The following is a 23,072-nucleotide window of genomic DNA, read 5'->3' on the forward strand; positions in this document are numbered from 1 at the left end:
CTTGTCTGGGTTGTGTGGGTGGGGGTGGAGGAGGGGAGGAGGTGGGAGAAGAATTGGGGAAGTTTCACCAGGTTGCGATCATTTTCTCTGGTCGCTACGCGTGGTGACATCATAAGTAAATGTAGGAAGATTTCCTATGCCTGGTATTTCAAGCTCGGTTTCTCTGGACGAAGGAAGAGATGCTTGGAGATCTCCTCTAGTAGACTCGGCTGAGTTGAGCAGAGTGGGAAATGAGGAGGACTCTAAGGCCTCGATTTTAACTGACCCGTGGAGTCAGGATTGGAGGCGTGCGGGGGGTTAAAGTCCCGAATTTGGGGGTCCCGACACCATCCCGCCCCCAACCCGCCTCCATGTAAATTTCAAAGGAGGCGGGTACCCGCCCCGCACTGGGACCCGCCTACCCGAGGCGGGAAGGGATTAGTGCCAATTAACTGCCTGTTAACAGGTAGCTAAAGGGCAGTTTTTAGCCTAATCCCTATTTTAAACCTTGAAGTGTGAGATTCCCGACGGCTTCAATCCACGCCAAGTTAGAGGAGTCGGGCCGTCGGGTTGAAGGACTTGGGGTGGGGGGGGGGGTCCAGATGTCGGTGTTCAGGTGAGTGATGTGTGCATAAGTGCAAAGGTAAGTGTGTTTGGTGTGTCTAAAGTGTGTAAAGAAGTTTAAATTACCTGTACTTACTTTAACAGCCTTCCTTCCTCTAGGTTTCGGGAGTCCATCATCTCACCGGCACTGAAAGCAGAACGGCTGCGATCTGTCAAAAGTGACAGCCTGCAGCTTTCTGTGCCGGTGAGATTTCTAACTGAGTCTGTGTAGAAGGACTCAGGTAAGAAGTAAGACTGTCAGTGTTTGACAGCTTCAAACAGCTGTGAAACACTGATATTTCATCTGTCTAAACATCTTGACAGATGAAATTTCAGTCTGTGACGACACCTATTGCCGGGTGGCCCTTAATTGGCCTGTTGAACCTGCTGGGCGGGCTTAACAAGGTCAATCAAGTTAAAATTGCGTGGATTGGCTGCATCTCGATGGAGGCGGGACTACAACCCCGAAAGTTGTGGCCCCACCTCCAACCCGACTTCTGAGTGAAAATCACCCCCTAAGTGTCAGTTAGGTGGATGGGGGGCGGTGGGGGAAGGAGGAATTTTGTGATCAGGTCTTGGTTGTGTTGTGACAGAGGGGCAGAGAGCGATGTTTGACCAGGCCTTTGTTCTGGAGATAGGAAAGGGACAGAATTGGCCAAGTATCTGTGGGACGGGTTTGTGGCCTGAATTAATCCGAGGGCAGGATGAAGAAACTCCTCCCCCTCCCTGCCACAACCCAATCAAGATCAGGGCAAAAAACTCCTCTGCGGAGAGTAAAATGGGGTGGGGTGCAATGTTCCCTGTAAGCTGCACTTGGTTCTGCACAGCCTGCTTCCTTCAGTGCGCGGTCCCTTTAAATTTCTGCGCATGGGCGGTATTTACAATGGCGAAGCCGGTGAGCGGCCTGCGCAGGACTTTTCCCATTACTGTGCGTGGCCATTAGTGGGGTGCAAAACCGACGTTCAACCTAATCCCGCCAGTTTTCCCGCCGTGTGGGTTAGAATAAAATTTCCACTTACATCTTGCCTATAACCAAGTCAGATGGTTGTGGGTTCACATCCCGCCCCAGGGACTTGAGCACTCTAGCCTGACACTTCAGTGCAGCACTGAGGGAGTGCTGCACTGTCGGAGGTGCCGTCTTTTGGATGAGACGTTAAACCTGCCTGCTCTCTTGGGTGGAGAGATTCCATGGCACTATTTCGAAGAAGAGCAGGGGGGAGTTCTCCCCGGTGTCCTGGGCCAATATTTATCCCTCAACCAACATCACTAAAACAGATGATCTGGTCATCATCACATTGCTGTTTGTGGGAGCTTGCTGTGTGCAAATTGGTTGCCACGTTTCCCACATTACAACAGAGACTACACTCCAAAAGTACTTTAGCAAAATACTGCAGATGTTGGAAATCCGAAATAACAACAGAAAATGCTGGAAAAACTCAGCAGGTCAGGCAACATCCGTGGAGAGAAATTTGAGTTGACGTTTCGGGTTGGACCCTTCTTCAAAACTGGAAAGAAAAGAAACTAGATCGAAGGCAGGGCTGCGATCAGACAAAAGAATAAAAGAAACAAAAGTAAAAGAGATTAGAAGCTAGACGAGATGGTAATAGGCTGGGATTAGGTGTAAAGTGTACTGGCAGGGCAAAAGATAGCTGCCAGGTGTGAGAGAGAAACAAAAGGAAAGGGGGGGGGGGAAAAGGAGTGGAACAATTACAAGAGAAAATGAAATAGGGGCCGAGCTTATGATCTGAAATTGTTGAACTCGATATTGAGTCCGGAAGGCTGTAAAGTGCCTAATCGGAGGATGAGGTGCTGTTCCTCGAGTTTACGTTGAGCTTCCGTGGAACAATACAAGAGGCCAAGGACGGTGAGGTCCGAGTGGGAATGGAGCGGTGAATTAAAATGACAGGCGACCGGAAGCTCGGGGTCACCCTTACGGACTGAACGGAGGTGTTCCGCAAAGCGGTCACCCAATCTGCGTTTGGTCTCCCCAATGTAGAGGAGACCGCATCGTGAGCAGCGAATACAGTATACTAGATTGCGAGAAGTACAAGTAAATCGCTGTTTCACCTGGAAGGGGTGTTTGGGGCCCTGGACAGTTTTTCCAGCATTTTCTGTTGTTACTCCAAAAGTACTTAATTGGCTGTAAAATGCTTTGAGACATCCGGTGGTCCTGAAAGGCGCTATAGAAATGCAAGTCTTTCTTCTTTACAGCTCACTAAACCCATTTTGAATCCACATTAATCCGTCGCATCGAAGGAAAATACAACTTTCCCCATTTGATACAGGAAGAAGCTTTGTCTCCATTGCAACCAATTTACGTTTGATTTTTATTTCTCCAACAGATGACGACATTACAATTATTCAACAGGAGATTGTCATGGTGAAATCCTGCAAACACCAGAATATAGTCGCTTATTACGGAAGCTACATTAGGTAAGAGCAGGTTAAGAGTCTCTTACAGCACTTGAGATCCACCAACAGAACCTACGTAGAATAATGTCAAAAAGAAAATACTGCGGATGCTGGAAATCTGAACTAGAAACAGAAAATGCTGGAGACACTCAGCAGGTCAGGCAGCATCTGTGAAGAGAGAAACACAGTTAACGTTACAGGTCGATGACCTTTCTTCAGAACTGGAAAAAAGCAGGAAATGGAACAGATTTTAAAGCAAATTTAGGGGTTGGGAAAGGGGGGAGGGGATGAAAGAACAAAAGGGAAGGTCTGTGATGCAGGAAGGATGTTCCCGATGGCGGGGAGTCCAGAACCAGGGGTCACAGTCTAAGGATAAGGGGGAAGCCATTTAGGACAGAGATGAGGAGGAATTCTTCACCCAGAGAGTGGTGAACCTGTGGAATTCTCTACCACAGAAGGCAGTGGAGGCCAATTCATTAAATATATTCAAGAAGGAGTTGGATATATTTCTTAAGGCTAAAGGGATCAAGGGATATTGCGAGAAGGCAGGGACAGGGCACTGAGTTTGGATGATCAGCCATGATCTCATTGAATGGCGGAACAGACTCGAGGGGCCGAATGGCCGACTCCTGCTCCTATCTTCTATGTTTCTATGTAACACGATAAAAGGCAGGAGAAGTAAAGAGATATTCAAGGCGAGAGGAGATGGTAATGGGACAGGTTCAGAAACAAAGGATGGCTCTCGATGAAGTGTGAATTGTGCTAGCAGAATGGAAGACAGCTGCCATGGGGGGGAGAGAAGAAAAAAAGACACAGACAAAAAGTGTGGATAAAAAATATATCTATGATAGGGGCCGGGGTTATGATCTGAAACTGTTGAACTCTATGTTGAGTCCTCACACAATCACAGAAACCCCACAGTGCAGATAGAGGCCATTCGGCCCATCGAGCCTGCACCGACACATATCCCACCCGATCCCCGTAACCCCTACACCAACACATATCCCACTCTATCCCCGTATTTAATCCCCCTAACACTAAGGGTCAATTTATCATAGCCAATCAACCTAACCCGCACATCTTTGGACTGTGGGAGGAAACCGGAGCACCCGGAGAAAACCCACGCAAACACGGGGAGAATGTGCAAACTCCACACAGACAGTCACCCGAGGCCGGATTCGAACCCGGGTCCCTGGTGCTGTGAGGCAACAGTGCTAACCACTATGCCACTGTGCTGCCCGTGAGTCCCAAAGGCTGTAAAGTGCCTAATCGGAAGATGAGGTGCTGTTCCTCGAGCTTACACTGAGCTTCCGTGGAACAATGCAAGAGGCCGAGGACGGTGAGGTCTGAGTGGGAATGGGGCGGTGAATTAAAGTGACAGGCGACCGGAAGCTCGGGGTCCCCCTTACGGACTGAACGGAGGTGTTCCGCAAAGCGGTCACCCAATCTGCGTTTGGTCTCCCCATTAGAATAATGTCACCTCTCTAGTGAAGAGTCTAAGACCTCCTCAGCTGTAAAATCTAGGCCCCGAGCAGCTACACAACAACAACTTGCATTTATATAGCGCCTTTAGCGTAGTAAGACGTCCCAAGGCGCTGCACAGGAACATTGTCAGACAAAATTTGACACCGAGCCGCATGAGGAGATGTTAGAACGGGTGATTTGGTCTAAGAGGCAGGTTTCAAGGAGCGTCTTAAAGGAGGAGAGAGAGGCGGAGAGGTTTAGGGAGGGAATTCCAGAGCTCGGGGCCCAGGCAGCTGAAGGCACGGCCGCCAATGGTGGAGCGATGGAAATCGGAGGATGCGCAAGAGGCCAGAATTGGAGGAACGCAGAGCTCTCGGAGGGTTGTAGGGCTGGAGGAGGTGACAGAGATCGGGAGGGGGGCGAGGGCCGTGGAGGGATTTGAACGCAAGAGTGAGAATTTTAATTTCGAGGCGTTGCGGGACTGGGAGCCAATATAGGTCAGAGAGCGTAAGGGGTCAAGGGTGAGCTGAACACTTTGAACTTGAGATTCCATCGCTGTATAGCCAGTTGGATTTTAATCCATTCGCTAATTGATCCTGTTAAGTATGTGTATTGTATTGAACAATTAACACAAAGACTTAAACGTATAACTCAAACAGGTCTTTACTGGTTGGAGGTAGGGACTATACATAGGTCTTTACTTCATGCCCACAGACGGGAACTGAGGGGAGATCAGTACCCACAGTACTATTTATACCCCTATGGCCAGGAGTGGTACTGCGTATCACTACGCCCAACAAGTAGTGCAGTCCTGTCCATAGGTTCAAAGTAGCACACATATTACATACACAACATTCCTCCCTTCCTAGCTTTACAGTCATCTCCCCATTTAACATAACGTAATAACATATATACATATATAACTTCAGGTTTACATAACAGAATAACATAGATACATAGATAACTTCATGTCAAAACAGATCACAGATTCAGTCTCTGCGGAAAACAGTTCACAGATTCAATCTCTGTGGTGGAGTCGGTTCACGTTGCTGGAGTGACTCATTCAATAGTCCTTCCATGGATTTAACAGTTTGAACTTCCGAACTGAATTGGCTCCGTTCGGAGGGACCACGTGTGTGATCTGGTAGAGGTAATAATGGTTCAGATGGGTCATCTTCTGTTTCGACTTTTCCTTTTCTGCTTCTTGGAGACTCTCTGGGCTCCACTGTCAGCTGCCAGCTGCATGCGCAGTTCCTCCTTCTCTCCCTCCTTTTTCCGTAGTAGAGCCACCTTCTCCCGATGTTCCGTAGACTTTCGGTGCTCCTCCATGATTTCTGTATGGTGGGAGTCGAAGTTACAAGTTGGGCAGGACAGGACATAGTAATATTCGGTGTCGTCCTGATCTAGGCCAGCGAGAGGGTCTTCTATTTCCTCCATACCCAGCTGGGCGTTAGCCAGCTTTTGTTCCAAGTCCAGACATCTTTCCTGAAGAGACTTCTTCATGCGTACCTCTTCATCCAGCTTTTTCTGGGCTTTCAGCAAGTCGTTTACTAATGACCTCATTTGAGATTTTACTACTTCAACTTCTTTTGGAGATTGATTGATCGGACTATTCAATCCCTCTACCGGAGCAGCTGTTTCAGCGGTCTGTTGTTCTACGTTGACGTGAGTCAGCGTACTTTTGGCATCCAAGGGCTGCTCTGTTGCAGTCATCTCAGTCTGTGTTGCCACCTCAGCTCTTCCAATAACCTTTGAGAGCTCCGAACCCCTTTCGTTTGAATATTGAAGTTCGTGTTCAAGTTTTTCCCATTTCAGAGTCCTGTCCTTCAGCATATGCAGGAGTTGGCTGACCGTTAACTCCTCTGACATCAGACGTTTTGTGTGCTCCTGCTCCATTTTCTCCATCAGCTGCTTCTGTTGTCTTTCCAGATTCTCCAACTCTATATCAAAGAACTCTTTCGTTGCATTCAACTCTTGCTCACAACGGCGAAGCATTTGTTCTAATTGCTGTTGTAGTTTGAAATGGAGTTGAGTTCGAGCCCGGTGTCCCTCAGAAATGGGCACATCAGTAGACTTGCCAGACTCAGAATCCACAGTTAAACTATGTTGTTGTTGCTCAGTGGAATTCTGTGCTGAAACTTTGTCTTTTGCACCTGAGTTGGGCTTACCATCATCCGTTCCAGAGTCTGGGCCGACTATCTTCACCGAGTTCTCACTCGTTATTGTTTGTAGGAAATGCCAGTCCATATTCATTTTCCTAATCCACTCCCGTCCTAGTAGTGGAGAACCTCCTTCAGATATCACATATAAGTCCATTATTTGACTGTCTTCGCCCTTGTGGACCACTGCAACCTCTATTTTCCCGATGGGGTACACTCTTTGCCCCGTGTATGTTTTCAATATAATCCCCGTATCCTGTAGGGGAATATGTTGGAATAACTTTCCGTAATCTTTCTTATTTATGACCGTCAATGCCGATCCAGTGTCCAATTCCAGTTTTACTTGGACTCCTTCTATCTGAAGAGTGACCCAAATTGTCTGGAGGTCTGCACCCTTACCAGCGTTGAGTACTCTTAAGCTAGCCAGTTCATTACAGCTTAAGCTAGCCAGTTCATTACTGCTAGCGTCTGAATCGGACTCCTGTTCGGTCACCTTGTGTACGTTTGCGTATTTTCCTTGCGGTGACTTCTTGTTGCTGGTCTTCTTCCCTGACCTGCATACTCTAGCTATATGTCCAAGCCTACCACAAGTTCTACATTCTTGGTTTTTAAACCAACACTGGTTCTGATCATGCGTTGTCTTTCCACAACGATAACATTTGCCAGAACTCACACCCAATTTGTGTGCACTGAGCTCCGGTGACCGTAGCTGCATTACTGCCGTGCCTCTCGCTGCGGCTTCGTGTGCTGCTGCCATAGTGACCGCCTTCTCAAGCGTCAGCTCATTCTCCTCTAGCAGTCGCTTTTGTGTATCCTGTTTAAATAAACCACACACAAATTTGTCTCGAAGTGCCTCTGTCAGTCCCGTTCCAAACTGGCAATATTTCGCTAATTTACGCAATTCCAGCAAATAATCAGCATTGCTTTCATGCTGTAGCTGCCTTCTGTCGTAAAATTTAAATCGTTCCGCTAGCATCAGCGGCGTGGGGTTTAGATGATCTTTCAGGACAGTAACAATCTCATCGAACGTCTTATCCGCCGGTTCATCTGGTGATAACAGGTGTTTCAATTGCCCGTATGTCTTCGCACCCATTAAATTTAATAATGTTAGAGCTTTATCTTGGTCATGAATTTTATTGGCCTTACAATAATTTTTTACTCTTTCAACATATATGGCCCAATCTTCGAGGTCACTATCAAAGGTGCTAATATTCCCGTGTTTAGGCATTGTAGATTTGCAATTTCTCAGATTTTATTTTGTTTACTTGTTATCAAAGATGGCGGCTTCCCGCTCTTGCCGTCGTCCTCCGCCCACAAAATGGCGGTTTTCCCGCGCTTGGCGGTCTTCACCCGTCCCCCGACGCCGTCTCCCTTCAGCCCCCGAGTGCGGCCCTTATCTTTGGTTCCGATCGCTGGCCCGCGCTGCGCCTCGCACTTGAAGCGGCTCCCGGCCTCTGGCTCACCCGCTCGCGCGGCTCTTGCTCGCTCCCTCCCGGGCTCTGGCTTACCCGCTCGCGCGTTTCACCGCGGCTCTTATCAGGGATTGCGATCGCCCTTATCTTCTCCAACTTCCCCAGCCCTGTCTTTGCAGCCAACACTGCACGGCTTACCCCACCACCTAGGTTGAACAAGGAAACTGCAGAAAGACTTCTGTCAGTCGCTGGAAGCTGTCAGGATGTTTGCTGCACTCCAGTGCTCAGTCGCTGATGGAGGCTTCAGAGTCCTAAAGCCTGTCGCTTCTAGTGGGGTGGTGATGTTTGAAACCTCTCTTCAACTGCCGCAGGGTAAGAACCTGACTCGTCGCCAGTGTTAAGTATGTGTATTGTATTGAACAATTAACACAAAGACTTAAACGTATAACTCAAACAGGTCTTTACTGGTTGGAGGTAGGGACTATACATTGGTCTTTACTTCATGCCCACAGGCGGGAACTGATGGGAGATCAGTACCCACAGTACTATTTATACCCCTATGGCCAGGAGTGGTACTGCGTATCACTACGCCCAACAAGTAGTGCAGTCCTGTCCATAGGTTCAAAGTAGCACACATATTACATACACAACAGATCCAAATATTTATCCACAACTGTCATGGATGGACCCCAGGCGTGAGGGTTGCATCTGTCAATGGACCAAAAAGGATGGCCAACTAACATTAATATGTTCTTTGTCTCTCCCCTTTTCTTCTGCCTCTCTTTTTCTGTATTTTGCCTCCTTTCTCTCTCCGCAGCTGTGAGATTTGCACATTGTCTGTTTGTTTCTCTCCCGGGAGACCAAGAGATCGGAAGGGACTGCTCTGGAGGCAGGGCTATCCCAGGATACATAGTGGTGACGAAAGCCCCCTATTAAAGCTATGGGCCCAAATGATATGGGAATTACAGGAAGGCAGGAGATGGCACTCTCCCAAGTGAGATGCCCACTGAAGAGTTGGTGGCCCTGCTTGGTAAGAAACAATTCCTGACTATTTTCAGACGGAATCACTTGCCACTTGTCGCAGAATCAACTTTGGAGCGTGGCTAATTTCAGAACTTTGCTCTTCCATTGCAAATTGTGGTGATGCACACTGTGGTACTGAGCCATACAGACCAGGTTCAGCCCCTGGTCCACATTGAGTCAGTAGATCTCAACTAGGGCAACGATTGGGGTGGAAGAGTGGACATTGGTCACGGAATGAAGGGTGGACACTGGTCACTGAATGAAGGGTGGACACCGGTCACTAAATGAAGGGTGGACACCGGTCACTGAATGAACAGTGGACACTGGTCACTGAATGAAGGGTGGACACTGGTCACTGAATGAAGGGTGGACACCGGTCACTGAATGAAGGGTGGACACTGGTCACTGAATGAAGGGTGGACACTGGTCACTGAATGAAGGGTGGACACTGGTCACTGAATGAAGGGTGGACACTGGTCACTGAATGAAGAGTGGACACTGGTCACTGAATGAAGGGTGGACACTGGTCACTGATGGGAGGGTGGACACTGGTCACTGAATGCAGGGTGGACACTGGTCACTGAATGAAGGGTGGACACTGGTCACTGAATGAAGGGTGGACACTGGTCACTGAATGAAGAGTGGACACTGGTCACTGAATGAAGAGTGAACACTGGTCACTGAATGAAGGGTGGACACTGGTCACTGAATGAAGAGTGGACACTGGTCACTGAATGAGGGGTGGACACTGGTCACTGAATGAAGGGTGGACACTGGTCACTGAATGAAGGGTGGACACTGGTCACTGAATGAAGGGTGGACACTGGTCACTGAATGAAGGATGGACACTGGTCACTGAATGAAGGGTGGACACTGGTCACTGAATGAAGGGTGGACACTGGTCACTGAATGAAGGGTGGACACTGGTCACTGAATGAAGAGTGGACACTGGTCACTGAATGGAGAGTGGACACTGGTCACTGAATGGAGGGTGGACACTGGTCACTGAATGAAGGGTGGACACTGGTCACTGAATGGAGGGTGGACACTGGTCACTGAATGGAGGGTGGACACTGGTCACTGAATGGAGAGTGGACACTGGTCACTGAATGGAGAGTGGACACTGGTCACTGAATGGAGGGTGGACACTGGTCACTGAATGAAGGGTGGACACTGGTCACTGAATGGAGGGTGGACACTGGTCACTGAATGGAGGGTGGACACTGGTCACTGAATGAAGGGTGGACACTGGTCACTGAATGGAGGGTGGACACTGGTCACTGAATGAAGGGTGGACACTGGTCACTGAATGGAGGGTGGACACTGGTCACTGAATGAAGGGTGGACACTGGTCACTGAATGAAGGGTGGACACTGGTCACTGAATGAAGGGTGGACACTGGTCACTGAATGAAGGGTGGACACTGGTCACTGAATGAAGGGTGGACACTGGTCACTGAATGGAGGGTGGACACTGGTCACTGAATGAAGGGTGGACACTGGTCACTGAATGAAGGGTGGACACTGGTCACTGAATGAAGGGTGGACACTGGTCACTGAATGAAGGGTGGACACTGGTCACTGAATGAAGGGTGGACACTGGTCACTGAATGAAGGGTGGACACTGGTCACTGATGGGAGGGTGGACACTGGTCACTGAATGAAGGGTGGACACTGGTCACTGAATGAAGGGTGGACACTGGTCACTGAATGAAGGGTGGACACTGGTCACTGAATGAAGGGTGGACACTGGTCACTGATGGGAGGGTGGACACTGGTCACTGAATGAAGGGTGGACACTGGTCACTGAATGAAGGGTGGACACTGGTCACTGAATAAAGGGTGGACACTGGTCACTGATGGGAACCCTTTCCCTATCTTTTTTGTTAACAGTTTTTTTCTTCAGTTGCCTCTCTGCTCCCCCAAAACCTTTCCACCTTCTTTCTCCGTATCCTTCTCTTGGAAACACACAATCTATGTGAGGGGTTCTGTAAAGATGTGAGCCGTTGCTGTAAGGAGCGTACGGCGCACAATCCCCGCCAGAGAACGCCATGAGATCTGCCAGGGCTGGATGGTTAGAAAACGTCATTCTGGCTGGTGACTTTTGACCTGCATGGAATTACTTTTTGACCTGCGTTGTCTGATGGGAAGTCTGTTTTTATCTTCCATTAGGTCCAACAAGTTGTGGATCTGTATGGAGTTCTGCGGAGGAGGATCACTGCAGGACATTTACCACGGTAATTCCAGCGTTCTCGTTTCAAACAATCACTTCTTTCCGGAAACAAGTGTACTGATTTGTGCGCTCAGGCTGCTGACCTTTGGCCTTTGACCTTGAATTCTTATTGGCAGGAATGCTGCCAATGAAAACAGGGTTAGGAGACCCGACCATAAACTGTGGTTTTCAGACATTATCTAACCACAGGAATTTACAGAACAGAAGGAGGCCATTCAGACCATCATGTCTGTGGTACCTCTAAGCTAGAGTAATCCCCAATGACTCCCGCCGCTCCGCTTTCTCTCCATACCCCTGTGTCTCCCTCTGGTTCTAATATTTATCCAATTTTCCCTTAAAAGATGCGATGATTTCTGCCTCAGCCACTCCATGAGGTAAAGTATTCCATTCTCCAACAACTACCCTCTGTGTAAAGAAATTTCTCTCGACCTTCCTCCTCACTCTCAGTGACAATTTTAAATTGTGGACCCCTCGTCACTGACTGCCCAACCTGAGGAAATAATCTTTCCCCAACCGCCCTCGCAAAACCCTTTATAATTTTCGAACCTTTGAATCATTTGTTTTCCTTCTCTGCTCCAGTGGAAATAGTCCCAGTATCTCTCTTCATAACAAGTTTAACTGGTTTCCCATCCCTGGTATCAATGGCTCAGAGTCTCTCCCATTAACTCCCATTGTATAGAATTCCAATGGATCAACTCCTCAATTTGCATTCTCTCTCTCTCTTTGTATAGAATCCCAGTGGACCAAACCCCTTCCCATTCATTCCCATTCTATAGAATCTCAATGGACCCAAACCCCTTCCCATTCATTCCCATTCTATAGAATGTCAATGGACCAAACCCTTTCCATTCATTCCCATTCTATAGAATCCCAATGGAGCCAAACCCTTCCCATTCATGCCCATTCTATAGAATCTCAATGGACCCAAACCCCTTCCCATTCATTCCCATTCTATAGAATCTCAGTGGACCGAACCCCTTCCCATTCATTCCCATTCTATAGAATCCCAATGGACTCAGCCTCCTCCTATTAATTCCCATTGTACAGAATCTCAATGGACTAAAACCATTGATAATTCAAATGTCCCAAAATGCTATACCTGCAACTCCTTTGAACTGCGATGACTGTTGTTATGCAGACCAACACAGCAGGCAATCGGTGCACAAGCAATGATTGGATGAGTGACCAGTTAATCTGTTGTTAGTGCTGTTGCTGGAGGGAGGAGTGTTAGCCAGGTCATCAGGGGAACTCCGTGCTCTTCTTTGAACAGTGCCATGGGATCTTTAATATCACCCTGAAGGTTAGGAACAGGCAGGGCTTTGTTTTAAGCTCTCATTTTGGGAAGGGAACCTTCGTCACTGTAGAACTTCCTTCAGCACTGTCGGTGTAACCTCAGTAGTGTGGGTGTAAATGATAATCTCACTCGAGGACTCGGGCACAGTTTAGGCCTACATTGACTCACTTCGTCTCCTCTCCTGTTCTGCACTGTGGGCCTCGGCCCTTCCCCAGGGTTTCTCGATTTAAAAAGAAGTGTCACCTAGAGGCAGCATCACACTGGAGATCTGCAGACACGTCTGAGTCAATGTGTGTGTGTGTGTGTGTGTGTGTGTGTGTGGTTGGCTGCTTTTGTTCAGGCTGATGTTTTGAGTAAATGATGGGCTAACCGGAGGTCAGCCTCCTGTTGGCTGTGTTTTGTGGTTTCCCAGGGTTCTGCTTATGTTAATTCCTTTGATAAGGTGTAAGTTTCACACCTCTAAAATTAATATGAGGGGGTCTGCTGCATTTTGCAAAAATAACAGAGCATCTCGTTTTGAAAAAAGTCAGTTGTTGAAAGGTGTAAGGCTTTATGACACTCATTTAGAGGATTATGTGTGTACCAATTATTAACTGAAATAACCACATCGTCTGCAGAACTGTCTGAGGCAGTTGAGGTGAGTCACTGAGTGTGAGGGAGGTGAGTTACTGAGTGTGAGGGAGGTGAGTTACTGAGAGTGTGAGGGAGGTGAATTACTGAGTGTGAGGGAGGTGAGTTACTGAGTGTGAGGGAGGTGAGTTACTGAGAGTGTGAGGGAGGTGAATTACTGAGTGTGAGGGAGGTGAGTTACTGAGAGTCTGAGGGAGGTGAGTTACTGAGTGTGAGGGAGGTGAGTTACTGAGTGTGAGGGAGGTGAGTTACTGAGTGTGAGGGAGGTGAGTTACTGAGTGTGAGGGAGGTGAGTTACTGAGAGTGTCAGGGAGGTGAGTTACTGAGTGTGAGGGAGGTGAATTACTGAGTGTGAGGGAGGTGAGTTACTGAGTGTGTGAGGGCGGTGAGTTACTGAGTGTGAGGGAGGTGAGTTACTGAAAGTGTGAGGGAGGTGAGCTACTGAGTGTGTGAGGGCGGTGAGTTACTGAGTGTGAGGGAGGTGAGTTACTGAAAGTGTGAGGGAGGTGAGTTACTGAGTGTGAGGGAGGTGAGTTACTGAGTGTGAGGGAGGTGAGTTACTGAGTGTGAGGGAGGTGAGTTACTGAGAGTGTGAGGGAGGTGAGTTACTGAGAATGTGAGGGCGGTGAGTTACTGAGTGTGAGGGAGGTGAGTTACTGAGTGTGAGGGCGGTGAGTTACTGAGTGTGAGGGAGGTGAGTTACTGAGTGAGAGGGAGGTGAGTTACTGAGTGTGAGGGAGGTGAGTTACTGAGTGTGGGGGAGGTGAGTTACTGAGTGTGAGGGAGGTGAGTTACTGAGTGTGAGGTAGGTGAGTTACTGAGTGTGAGAGAGGTGAGTTACTGAGAGTGTGAGGGCGGTGAGTTACTGAGTGTGAGGGAGGTGAGTTACTGAGTGTGAGGGCGGTGAGTTACTGAGTGTGAGGGAGGTGAGTTACTGAGTGTGAGGGAGGTGAGTTACTGAGTGTGAGGGAGGTGAGTTACTGAGTGTGGGGGAGGTGAGTTACTGAGTGTGAGGGAGGTGAGTTACTGAGTGTGAGGTAGGTGAGTTACTGAGTGTGAGAGAGGTGAGTTACTGAGTGTGAGGGAGGTGAGTTACTGAGAGTGTGAGGGAGGTGAGTTACTGAGTGTGTGAGGGAGGTGAGTTATTGAGAATGTGAGTGAGGTGAGTTACTGAGTGTGTGAGGGAGGTGAGTTACTGAGAGCGTGAGGCAGGTGAGTTACTGAGTGTGAGGGAGGTGAGTTACTGAGTGTGAGGGAGGTGAGTTACTGAGTGTGAGGGAGGTGAGTTACTGAGTGTGAGGGAGGTGAGTTACTGAGTGTGAGGGAGGTGAGTTACTGAGTGTGAGGGAGGTGAGTTACTGAGTGTGAGGGAGGTGAGTTACTGAGTGTGAGGGAGGTGAGTTACTGAGTGTGAGGGAGGTGAGTTACTGAGTGTGTGAGGGAGGTGAGTTACTGAGTGTGAGGGAGGTGAGTTATTGAGTGTGAGGGAGGTGAGTTACTGAGTGTGTGAGGGAGGTGAGTTACTGAGTGTGTGAGGGAGGTGAGTTACTGAGAGTGAGGGAGGAGTTACTGAGTGTGAGGGAGGTGAGGTACTGAGAGTTAGGGAGGTCAGTTACTGAGTGTGAGGGAGGTGAGTTACTGAGAGTGTGAGGGAGGTGAGTTACTGAGTGTGAGGGAGGTGAGTTACTGAGTGTGAGGGAGGTGAGTTACTGAGTGTGTGAGGGAGGTGAGTTACTGAGCGTGTGAGGGAGGTGAGTTACTGAGTGTGAGGGAGGTGAGTTACTGAGTGTGAGGGAGGTGAGTTACTGAGTGTGAGGGAGGTGAGTTACTGAGAGTGAGGGAGGTGAGTTACTGAGTGTGTGAGGGAGGTGAGTTACTGAGTGTGAGGGAGGTGAGTTACTGAGCATGAGGAAGGTGAGTTACTGAGAGTGAGGGAGGTGAGGTACTGAGTGTGAGGGAGGTGAGTTACTGAGAGTGTGAGGGAGGTGAGTTACTGAGTGTGTGAGTGAGGTGAGTTACTGACAGTGTGAGCGAGGTGAGTTACTGAGAGTGTGAGGGAGGTGAGTTACTGAGAGTGTGAGGGAGGTGAGTTACTGGATGTGTGGGAGGTGAGTTACTGAGTGTGTGAGGGAGGTGAGTTACTGGATGTGAGGGAGGTGAGTTACTGAGTGTGTGAGGGAGGTGAGTTACTGAATGTGAGGGAGGTGAGTTACTGAGTGTGTGAGGGAGGTGAGTTACTGAGTGTGAGGGAGGTGAGTTACTGAGTATGAGGGAGGTGGGTTACTGAGTGTGAGGGAGGTGAGTTACTGAGTGTGAGGGAGGTGAGTTACTGAGTGTGAGGGAGGTGAGTTACTGAGTATGAGGGAGGTGGGTTACTGAGTATGAGGGAGGTGGGTTACTGAGTGTGAGGGAGGTGAGTTACTGAGTGTGAGGGAGGTGAGTTACTGAGTGTGAGGGAGGTGAGTTACTGAGTGTGAGGGAGGTGAGTTACTGAGTGTGAGGTAGGTGAGTTACTGAGTGTGAGAGAGGTGAGTTACTGAGTGTGAGAGAGGTGAGTTACTGAGTGTGAGGGAGGTGAGTTACTGAGAGTGTGAGGGAGGTGAGTTACTGAGTGTGTGGGGGTGGTGAGTTACTGAGTGAGGGAGGTGAGTTACTGAGAGTGTGAGGGAGGTGAGTTACTGAGTGTGAGGGAGGTGAGTTACTGAGTGTGAGGGAGGTGAGTTACTGAGTGTGAGGGAGGTGAGTTACTGAGTGTGTGAGGGAGGTGAGTTACTGAGTGTGTCAGGGAGGTGAGTTACTGTGTGTGAGGGAGGTGAGTTACTGAGTGTGAGGGAGGTGAGTTACTGAGTGTGAGGGAGGTGAGTTACTGGGAGTGTGAGGGAGGTGAATTACTGAGAATGAGAGGGAGGTGAGTTAATGAGTGTGAGGGAGGTGAGTTACTGAGAGTGTGAGGGAGGTGAGTTACTGGGAGTGTGAGGGAGGTGAGTTACTGAGTGCGAGGGAGGTGAGTTACTGAATGTGTAAGGGAGGTGAGTTACTGAGTGTGTGAGGGAGGTGAGTTACTGAGAGTGTGAGGGAGGTGAGTTACTGAGTGTGAGGGAGGTGAGTTACTGAGAGTGAGGGAGGTGAGTTACTGAGTGTGAGCGAGGTGAGTTACTGAGTGTGAGGGAGGTGAGTTACTGAGAGTGTGAGGGAGGTGAGTTACTGAGTGTGAGGGAGGTGAGTTACTGAGTGTGAGGGAGGTGAGTTACTGAGTGTGAGCGAGGTGAGTTACTGAGTGTGAAGGAGGTGAGTTACTGAGTGTGAGGGTGGTGAGTTAATGAGTGTGAGAGAGGTGAGTTACTGAGTGTGAGGGAGGTGAGTTACTGAGAGTGTGAGGGAAATGAGTTACTGAGTGTGTGAGGGAGGTGAGTTACTGAGAGTCTGAGGGAGGTGAGTTACTGAGTGTGTGAGGGAGGTGAGTTACTGAGCGTGAGGGAGGTGAGTTACTGAGTGTGAGGAAGGTGAGTTACTGAGTGTGAGGGAGGTGAGTTACTGAGAGTGAGGGAGGTGAATTACTGAGTGTGAGGGAGGTGAGTTACTGAGTGTATGAGGGAGGTGAGTTACTGAGTGTGAGGTAGGTGAGTTACTGAGAGTGTGAGGGAGGTGAGTTACTGAGTGTGTGGGGGTGGTGAGTTACTGAGTGAGGGAGGTGAGTTACTGAGAGTGTGAGGGAGGTGAGTTACTTAGTGTGAGGGAGGTGAGTTACTGAGTGTGAGGGAGGTGAGTTACTGAGTGTGAGGGAGGTGAGTTACTGAGTGTGTGAGGGAGGTGAGTTACTGAGTGTGTCAGGGAGGTGAGTTACTGTGTGTGAGGGAGGTAAGTTACTGAGTGTGAGGGAGGTGAGTTACTGAGTGTGAGGGAGGTGAGTTACTGGGAGTGCGAGGGAGGTGAATTACTGAGAATGAGAGGGAGGTGAGTTAATGAGTGTGAGGGAGGTGAGTTACTGAGAGTGTGAGGGAGGTGAGTTACTGAGTGTGAGGGAGGTGAGTTACTGAGAGTGAGGGAGGTGAGTTACTGAATGTGTAAGGGAGGTGAGTTACTGAGTGTGTGAGGGAGGTGAGTTACTGAGAGTGTGAGGGAGGTGAGTTACTGAGTGTGAGGGAGGTGAGTTACTGAGAGTGAGGGAGGTGAGTTACTGAGTGTGAGCGAGGTGAGTTACTGAGTGTGAGGGAGGTGAGTTACTGAGAGTGTGAGGGAGGTGAGTTACTGAGTGTGAGGGAGGTGAGTTACTGAGTGTGAGCGAGGTGAGTTACTGAGTGTGAGCGAGGTGAGTTACTGAGTGTGAGGGAGGTGAGTTACTGAGAGTGTGAGGGAGGTGAGTTACTGAGTGTGAGGGAGGTGAGTTACTGAGTGTGAGGGAGGTGAGTTACTGAGTGTGAGGGAGGTGAGTTACTGAGTGTGAGCGAGGTGAGTTACTGAGTGTGAGGGAGGTGAGTTACTGAGTGTGAGGGTGGTGAGTTAATGAGTGTGAGGGAGGTGAGTTACTGAGAGTGTGAGGGAAATGAGTTACTGAGTGTGTGAGGGAGGTGAGTTACTGAGAGTCTGAGGGAGGTGAGTTACTGATTTTGTGAGGGAGGTGAGTTACTGAGCGTGGGGGAGGTGAGTTACTGAGTGTGAGGAAGGTGAGTTACTGAGTGTGAGGGAGGTGAGTTACTGAGAGTGAGGGAGGTGAATTACTGAGTGTGAGGGAGGTGAGTTATTGAGTGTATGAGGGAGGTGAGTTACTGAGTGTGAGGGAGGTGAGTTACTGAGAGTGTGAGGGAGGTGAGTTACTGAGTGTGAGGGAGGTGAGTTACTGAGTGTGTGACGGAGGTGAGTTACTGATTGTGTGAGGGAGGTGAGTTACTGAGAGTGTGAGGGAGGTGAGTTACTGAGTGTGAGGGAGGTGAGTTACTGAGTGTGTGAGGGAGGTGAGTTACTGAGTGTGCGAGGGAGGTGAGTTACTGAGAGTGTGAGGGAGGTGAGTTACTGAGTGTGAGGGCGGTGAGTTACTGAGAGTGTGAGGGAGGTGAGTTACTGAGTGTGAGGGAGGTGAGTTACTGAGTGTGTGAGGGAGGTGAGTTACTGAGAGTGTGAGGGAGGTGAGTTACTGAGTGTGAGGGCGGTGAGTTACTGGGAGTGTGAGGGAAGTGAGTTACTGAGTGTGAGGGAGGTGAGTTACTGAGTGTGAGGGAGGTGAGTTATTGAGTGTGTGAGGGAGGTGAGTTACTGAGTGAGGGAGGTGAGTTACTGAGTGTGAGGGAGGTGAGTTACTGAGTGTGAGGGAGGTGAGTTACTGAGTGTGTGAGGGAGGTGACTTACTGAGTGTAAGGGAGGTGAGTTACTGAGAGTGTGAGGGAGGTGAGTTACTGAGTGTGAGGGAGGTGAGTTACTGAGTGTGAGGGAGGTGAGTTACTGAGTGTGTGAGGGAGGTGACTTACTGAGTGTAAGGGAGGTGAGTTACTGAGAGTGTGAGGGAGGTGAGTTAGTGAGAATGAGAGGAAGGTGAGTTACTGAGTGTGAGGGAGGTGAGTTACTGAGAGTGTGAGGGAGGTGAGTTACTGAGTGTGAGGGAGGTGAGTTACTGAGTGTGAGGGAGGTAAGTTACTGAGTGTGAGGGAGGTGAGCTACTGAGTGTGTGAGGGAGGTGAGTTACTGAGTGTGTCAGGGAGATGAGTTACTGTGTGTGAGGGAGGTGAGTTACTGAGTGTGAGGGAGGTGAGTTACTGAGTGTGAGGGAGGTGAGTTACTGGGAGTGTGAGGGAGGTGAATTACTGAGAATGAGAGGGAGGTGAGTTAATGAGTGTGAGGGAGGTGAGTTACTGAGAGTGTGAGGGAGGTGAGTTACTGAGAGTGTGAGGGAGGTGAGTTACTGAGAGTGAGGGAGGTGAGTTACTGAATGTGTAAGGGAGGTGAGTTACTGAGTGTGTGAGGGAGGTGAGTTACTGAGAGTGTGAGGGAGGTGAGTTACTGAGTGTGAGGGAGGTGAGTTACTGACAGTGAGGGAGGTGAGTTACTGAGTGTGAGCGAGGTGAGTTACTGAGTGTGAGGGAGGTGAGTTACTGAGAGTGTGAGGGAGGTGAGTTACTGAGTGTGAGGGAGGTGAGTTACTGAGTGTGAGGGAGGTGAGTTACTGAGTGTGAGCGAGGTGAGTTACTGAGTGTGAGGGAGGTGAGTTACTGAGTGTGAGGGTGGTGAGTTAATGAGTGTGAGAGAGGTGAGTTACTGAGTGTGAGGGAGGTGAGTTACTGAGTGTGTGAGGGAGGTGAGTTACTGAGAGTCTGAGGGAGGTGAGTTACTGATTTTGTGAGGGAGGTGAGTTACTGAGCGTGGGGGAGGTGAGTTACTGAGTGTGAGGAAGGTGAGTTCCTGAGTGTGAGGGAGGTGAGTTACTGAGAGTGAGGGAGGTGAATTACTGAGTGTGAGGGAGGTGAGTTACTGAGTGTATGAGGGAGGTGAGTTACTGAGTGTGAGGGAGGTGAGTTACTGAGAGTGTGAGGGAGGTGAGTTACTGAGTGTGAGGGAGGTGAGTTACTGAGTGTGTGACGGAGGTGAGTTACTGAGTGTGTGAGGGAGGTGAGTTACTGAGAGTGTGAGGGAGGTGAGTTACTGAGTGTGAGGGAGGTGAGTTACTGAGTGTGTGAGGGAGGTGAGTTACTGAGTGTGCGAGGGAGGTGAGTTACTGAGAGTGTGAGGGAGGTGAGTTACTGAGTGTGAGGGCGGTGAGTTACTGAGAGTGTGAGGGAGGTGAGTTACTGAGTGTGAGGGAGGTGAGTTACTGAGTGTGTGAGGGAGGTGAGTTACTGAGAGTGTGAGGGAGGTGAGTTACTGAGTGAGGGAGGTGAGTTACTGAGTGTGAGGGAGGTGAGTTACTGAGTGTGAGCGAGGTGAGTTACTGAGTGTGAGGGAGGTGAGTTACTGAGTGTGAGGGTGGTGAGTTAATGAGTGTGAGAGAGGTGAGTTACTGAGTGTGAGGGAGGTGAGTTACTGAGAGTGTGAGGGAAATGAGTTACTGAGAGTGTGAGGGAGGTGAGTTACTGAGAGTGAGGGAGGTGAGTTACTGAATGTGTAAGGGAGGTGAGTTACTGAGTGTGTGAGGGAGGTGAGTTACTGAGAGTGTGAGGGAGGTGAGTTACTGAGTGTGAGGGAGGTGAGTTACTGACAGTGAGGGAGGTGAGTTACTGACAGTGAGGGAGGTGAGTTACTGAGTGTGAGCGAGGTGAGTTACTGAGTGTGAGGGAGGTGAGTTACTGAGAGTGTGAGGGAGGTGAGTTACTGAGTGTGAGGGAGGTGAGTTACTGAGTGTGAGGGAGGTGAGTTACTGAGTGTGAGCGAGGTGAGTTACTGAGTGTGAGGGAGGTGAGTTACTGAGTGTGAGGGTGGTGAGTTAATGAGTGTGAGAGAGGTGAGTTACTGAGTGTGAGGGAGGTGAGTTACTGAGAGTGTGAGGGAAATGAGTTACTGAGTGTGTGAGGGAGGTGAGTTACTGAGAGTCTGAGGGAGGTGAGTTACTGATTTTGTGAGGGAGGTGAGTTACTGAGCGTGGGGGAGGTGAGTTACTGAGTGTGAGGAAGGTGAGTTCCTGAGTGTGAGGGAGGTGAGTTACTGAGAGTGAGGGAGGTGAATTACTGAGTGTGAGGGAGGTGAGTTACTGAGTGTATGAGGGAGGTGAGTTACTGAGTGTGAGGGAGGTGAGTTACTGAGAGTGTGAGGGAGGTGAGTTACTGAGTGTGAGGGAGGTGAGTTACTGAGTGTGTGACGGAGGTGAGTTACTGAGTGTGTGAGGGAGGTGAGTTACTGAGAGTGTGAGGGAGGTGAGTTACTGAGTGTGAGGGAGGTGAGTTACTGAGTGTGTGAGGGAGGTGAGTTACTGAGTGTGCGAGGGAGGTGAGTTACTGAGAGTGTGAGGGAGGTGAGTTACTGAGTGTGAGGGCGGTGAGTTACTGAGAGTGTGAGGGAGGTGAGTTACTGAGTGTGAGGGAGGTGAGTTACTGAGTGTGTGAGGGAGGTGAGTTACTGAGAGTGTGAGGGAGGTGAGTTACTGAGTGTGAGGGCGGTGAGTTACTGGGAGTGTGAGGGAAGTGAGTTACTGAGTGTGAGGGAGGTGAGTTACTGAGTGTGAGGGAGGTGAGTTATTGAGTGTGTGAGGGAGGTGAGTTACTGAGTGTGAGGGAGGTGAGTTACTGAGTGTGAGGGAGGTGAGTTACTGAGTGTGAGGGAGGTGAGTTACTGAGTGTGAGGGAGGTGAGTTACTGAGTGTGAGCGAGGTGAGTTACTGAGTGTGAGGGAGGTGAGTTACTGAGTGTGAGGGTGGTGAGTTAATGAGTGTGAGAGAGGTGAGTTACTGAGTGTGAGGGAGGTGAGTTACTGAGAGTGTGAGGGAAATGAGTTACTGAGTGTGTGAGGGAGGTGAGTTACTGAGTGTCTGAGGGAGGTGAGTTACTGATTTTGTGAGGGAGGTGAGTTACTGAGCGTGGGGGAGGTGAGTTACTGAGTGTGAGGAAGGTGAGTTACTGAGTGTGAGGGAGGTGAGTTACTGAGAGTGAGGGAGGTGAATTACTGAGTGTGAGGGAGGTGAGTTACTGAGTGTATGAGGGAGGTGAGTTACTGAGTGTGAGGGAGGTGAGTTACTGAGAGTGTGAGGGAGGTGAGTTACTGAGTGTGAGGGAGGTGAGTTACTGAGTGTGTGACGGAGGTGAGTTACTGATTGTGTGAGGGAGGTGAGTTACTGAGAGTGTGAGGGAGGTGAGTTACTGAGTGTGAGGGAGGTGAGTTACTGAGTGTGTGAGGGAGGTGAGTTACTGAGTGTGCGAGGGAGGTGAGTTACTGAGAGTGTGAGGGAGGTGAGTTACTGAGTGTGAGGGCGGTGAGTTACTGAGAGTGTGAGGGAGGTGAGTTACTGAGTGTGAGGGAGGTGAGTTACTGAGTGTGTGAGGGAGGTGAGTTACTGAGAGTGTGAGGGAGGTGAGTTGCTGAGTGTGAGGGCGGTGAGTTACTGGGAGTGTGAGGGAAGTGAGTTACTGAGTGTGAGGGAGGTGAGTTACTGAGTGTGAGGGAGGTGAGTTATTGAGTGTGTGAGGGAGGTGAGTTACTGAGGGAGGGAGGTGAGTTACTGAGTGTGAGGGAGGTGAGTTACTGAGTGTGAGGGAGGTGAGTTACTGAGTGTGTGAGGGAGGTGACTTACTGAGTGTAAGGGAGGTGAGTTACTGAGAGTGTGAGGGAGGTGAGTTACTGAGTGTGAGGGAGGTGAGTTACTGAGTGTGAGGGAGGTGAGTTACTGAGTGTGTGAGGGAGGTGACTTACTGAGTGTAAGGGAGGTGAGTTACTGAGAGTGTGAGGGAGGTGAGTTAGTGAGAATGAGAGGAAGGTGAGTTACTGAGTGTGAGGGAGGTGAGTTACTGAGAGTGTGAGGGAGGTGAGTTACTGAGTGTGAGGGAGGTGAGTTACTGAGTGTGAGGGAGGTAAGTTACTGAGTGTGAGGGAGGTGAGCTACTGAGTGTGTGAGGGAGGTGAGTTACTGAGTGTGTCAGGGAGATGAGTTACTGTGTGTGAGGGAGGTGAGTTACTGAGTGTGAGGGAGGTGAGTTACTGAGTGTGAGGGAGGTGAGTTACTGGGAGTGTGAGGGAGGTGAATTACTGAGAATGAGAGGGAGGTGAGTTAATGAGTGTGAGGGAGGTGAGTTACTGAGAGTGTGAGGGAGGTGAGTTACTGAGAGTGTGAGGGAGGTGAGTTACTGAGAGTGAGGGAGGTGAGTTACTGAATGTGTAAGGGAGGTGAGTTACTGAGTGTGTGAGGGAGGTGAGTTACTGAGAGTGTGAGGGAGGTGAGTTACTGAGTGTGAG

General features: G+C 49.6%; 1 protein-coding gene across 3 annotated transcripts in view; it reads left to right on the plus strand.

Annotated features, from left to right (window-relative positions):
* LOC147096830 (mitogen-activated protein kinase kinase kinase kinase 5-like) overlaps nt 1-23,072 on the plus strand; it is a 217,435-nt gene that overhangs the window by 74,590 nt on the left and 119,773 nt on the right. For all 3 annotated transcript variants that reach the window (XM_085973474.1, XM_085973473.1, XM_085973475.1), the window contains exons 3-4: nt 2,925-3,015; nt 11,224-11,288. In XM_085973474.1, the coding sequence (XP_085829600.1) occupies nt 2,925-3,015; nt 11,224-11,288 (156 nt within the window). The remainder of the gene's footprint in view (nt 1-2,924; nt 3,016-11,223; nt 11,289-23,072) is intronic.

The sequence above is a fragment of the Somniosus microcephalus genome, chromosome 34 (assembly GCF_052327205.1).
Source record: "Somniosus microcephalus isolate GS21.2 chromosome 34, FLI_Smic_1.0, whole genome shotgun sequence".
NCBI lineage: Eukaryota > Metazoa > Chordata > Chondrichthyes > Squaliformes > Somniosidae > Somniosus > Somniosus microcephalus.